The sequence below is a fragment of the Microtus ochrogaster genome, linkage group LG4 (genome assembly GCF_000317375.1).
Source record: "Microtus ochrogaster isolate Prairie Vole_2 linkage group LG4, MicOch1.0, whole genome shotgun sequence".
NCBI classification, from domain to species: domain Eukaryota; kingdom Metazoa; phylum Chordata; class Mammalia; order Rodentia; family Cricetidae; genus Microtus; species Microtus ochrogaster.
The window spans coordinates 35,347,275-35,350,697 of record NC_022030.1 but is presented as its reverse complement, the minus strand read 5'-3'; the positions used below and the strand labels follow the sequence as shown (position 1 = coordinate 35,350,697).

The 3,423-nt window shown below is 57.1% G+C and overlaps 1 protein-coding gene across 3 annotated transcripts in view; it reads left to right on the top strand.

Annotated features, from left to right (window-relative positions):
- Positions 1-223: 223 nt before the first annotated feature.
- Positions 224-3,423, top strand: part of Sned1 (sushi, nidogen and EGF like domains 1) — a 61,337-nt gene continuing 58,137 nt past the window's right edge. For all 3 annotated transcript variants that reach the window (XR_003378168.1, XM_013351615.2, XM_026786059.1), the window contains exon 1: positions 224-555. Coding sequence is in view for 2 of the 3 variants with exons in the window: in XM_013351615.2 (XP_013207069.1) it covers positions 343-555 (213 nt within the window). In the remaining variant the exon portion in view is untranslated. The remainder of the gene's footprint in view (positions 556-3,423) is intronic.

The window sequence follows — 3,423 nt, the reverse complement described above, 5'->3', positions numbered from 1 at the left end:
GGGAACCAACCCAGAACTAGTCCGACTTTAAGAGCCTAGAAACGGGGAGACCTTGCTCTGGCTCCCTCCCGCCAAGACCAGCAAGTTAAAACTGCCACTATTTGCATGACCCCGCCTCTCCCCGCCCCTCCCGGGTGGCCGCCAAGGCTGACTATTTAAACCCTGGGACCGGAGGTGGGCCGGCGGTCCGCGGTCCTGCCTCGCGCCTTCCTAAGCAGCGCTGCGCCGAGAGTGCAGCGCGAGCGAGCTAGCGAGAGGCGACAGGCGACGGTGCGGCCAGTTGGCCGTGCGGTGACTGCGGCCACCTGCCCGAGCACCCTGGTCCGCCCTCAGAGCCCGGCGATGCGCCGCGGCGCCGCATGGGCGCTGCTGCTGGCCGCAGCCCTGGGGCTCGGGGCTCGCGGGGTGCGCTCTGCGGTGCCCCTCGCCGACTTCTACCCGTTCGGCACGAAGCGCGGCGACGCCGTCACCCCAAAGCAGGACGACGGCGGCTCGGGGCTGCAGCCCCTCTCGGTGCCCTTCCCGTTCTTCGGCGCCGAGCACTCCGGACTCTACGTGAGTAACCCCGAGCTCGAGGGGGCTCCAAGGAGGGCGTCGTTGCCCTCCTCCCCAACTCCGGCTGCTGCGGCCAGCATCTTGGCACCGCAGCAGCCAGAGGTGGAATGAGGACAGCGCTTCCTCTCTCCCGCCGCCAAGGCCGGACAGCGGCTGGCTGGAGAGGCGTGGGCAGGGCGGGGCGAGCAGCCGCCAGGGCACCTAGGCGACAGCCAGGCCAGCGGAGCGCGGCGCGCCCCTCCGGCTCATGGCCCGACCTGTTGGGACATTGGCAGAGTTGTTCGCCAGGCATCCACAGAGCTACCAAGTGGGGATCCTCGCTCCTGTTCCTTCACAGAGCTATGTGGCAGTGGGTATATGGCCTCTGGTCACAGTTTTCCCAGTGGGGCATCTGGCTTGTGATGGTCTCAGACCTCTCTGGGCCACTTCAGCCTCACATGCAGTTAACACCCAAGGCCCGGAGCCAGAAGGAATTCTGGCTTGACATGCTTAATTGTAGAAGACCTGCGCTGGGCAGGGCTGGCAGCTAGGGGCAGTGTGGAGGGGTTTACGCCTCTCTCCCATTCTTAGTCCAAAGGTTGGTCATCCGGGCTCAGACCCTCTAAACGGGACTCCCGAAGGTAATTCCCACCCCCCAACACGGATGCAGGAAAGGTGTCAGTGGATGACAAAGCCTGAGTCTCCTTGTTCCCAAGGTCTGACCCTGAGCCGCTCACTTGTGCACAGCGGGGGAGGGGGAGGGTGTGTGTGTGTGGGGGGGGGTAATGAGCTGTGATGAAGTGACCACTTAGCGCTAGCCCTGAAGTCTTCCGAATCACCTGATCACCCAATCAGCTTAGAAACATCTGAGCCAACTTGGTCTACAGTTAAAACACCATCTTCTTAACCACAGCCTCTGCCACATCCAATGCCAGTCACCATTAGCACTACCACCTCCACTATCAGTACTACCACTGGCTCCTCACCTCTGCCACAAGCACTGCCTCTTTCAGCCCCATATTGGCATCCCCACCATCTTGAGCAATGCCTCCATCACCAGCCACATAGTCTGCATTCTCATCCTGACATGGAACGTTGTCCACCAGCCTGTCCACCACCACCATCTCCAAAACACCAATCCCTACAGCTGCCAGCATCAACCCACACCGTCCACCATGGTGGCACTCCACAGCCTTCGTGTGCCCACTCAGAATGGCCTCCTCACCTTGGTGGCAGGGTCTGGTGACATGAACAGGGAGGGCACGGAGCAAGAGGAGAGGCAGCCATCACTGAAAATCCCTCTGGCCTGGGACTTGTAAGCTGTAGACAGGAAGAACTGTGCTCAGGGACTCCCCAGCAGGAAGAGGCCGCCTGTACATCTCAGGAACGTGAAGACTCATCCTAACAGATCTCTGTCAATATGTTCTTTGAGCATTCTGGCTAGCCTTGAATTTTCCACTCCCACATTGCAGGTGAAAATATTATTGAAATGGTTGACCCTCTTAACATGAGAAACCAACCTCTGGCTCCTAGGAAAACAGGCACCCTACAGGAGCCTCTTCCCAAAACATACACTGTAAAAAAAAAAAAAAAAAAAAAAAAAAAAAAAAAAACACCCGCTGATGTGCACACGGTGTGCACAGTGTACCCTGCCTTTCCCTCTGCTCAATGGAAAAGAAAGTGGAATTCTTCAGGAAGCCATGCCCATTTATCTAGCCCGAAACAGCCCTTGGGGCATGTGGGTAGGTGACTGTTAAGGCTATATGGAGAAAAGGAGGCATAGGCTCAAGAGCAGAGTGTCTGTTGAGTGTCCCCAGGCCCCTCAGGCTGAGAGGATGCCCCTGCTCTGGCCCTCATTCAACCCCACATAGCAAGAGATGGCGTCAGAAGCTCTCCTTGACCTCGCAGCTTGGTTAAAAGTAGGCTTGTTGAAGGAATGAGTGAAAGAATGCATGCCCCAATTTTCTGTGTTACCCCACATCCCAGCGGGAATCAGAAGTGCCCTGCATGAGACTGGCGCTTCTTGTGACTTCTTAGAGAAATGCAGACACGTTCCCAGCATGACAGCTCTAGCTTGAGGGTGGCCCCTATCTGGGAAGGACCTTATGTTCTGCTGCTTCCTCGTGCCATAGCAGCTGGCTCAGAAATTACTGAGCACACACATTATTGCTTATTGCTGAGGTTTTTTGAAGCTCCTGAGGTAAGAAGTTCCTGGTAGGTTTGGGGTGCTACCCACCGCCTGCTGGCTGGAACTTTTACTGCCAGACACTTAGTAAAGATTGAAGCTGCAATATGGCCTGCCGGGCCTGAATCGTGTCTCGCTTGGCACTGGGAGCCCCCGCTGTGGCCTTGGGTAGCAGTTATAACCTGTCCGCTTCTAAGGGAGAGCCATGTGAGCCACGTCCTTCAGGGTGCTGGGCTCCTCCAAGGGCCGGGAGCCTGTTAAAGTGGTACAGTGGCTGAAGTGTGATCAGGGGCCTCCCAGCTGTGTATCCAGCCAGAGCAGGGTGAAGGAGCCAACAGGGTGCTGGCACTCCAGGAAGCCGTCTCCACCCATCCTCCAGCCATGTTAAGGCTCTGATCTTCCCTGACCATTGCACCTGAGAAACTACTTACTATACTGGTCTCTGGGAAAACTCTGGAGGCAGTGCATGAACTATAGAGCCTGGGGTGGGAAAACGGCAAGGGTTTAGAGGTGAGAGAGTGAGCCCAAAGGTGAGAAGGACAGTTAATAGTCAGCTTGACTCGAACTCTTGCTGACCAGAACAACAGTTCTCACACCCTTTAGGCAAGGCTTGATTCCACACCATCAGATGTGCTGACCTTCCTACCCTTAGAGCACAGTCCATCTCTACCCTGCAGACACCGGGCCAGAGCAACGGCGGCGGC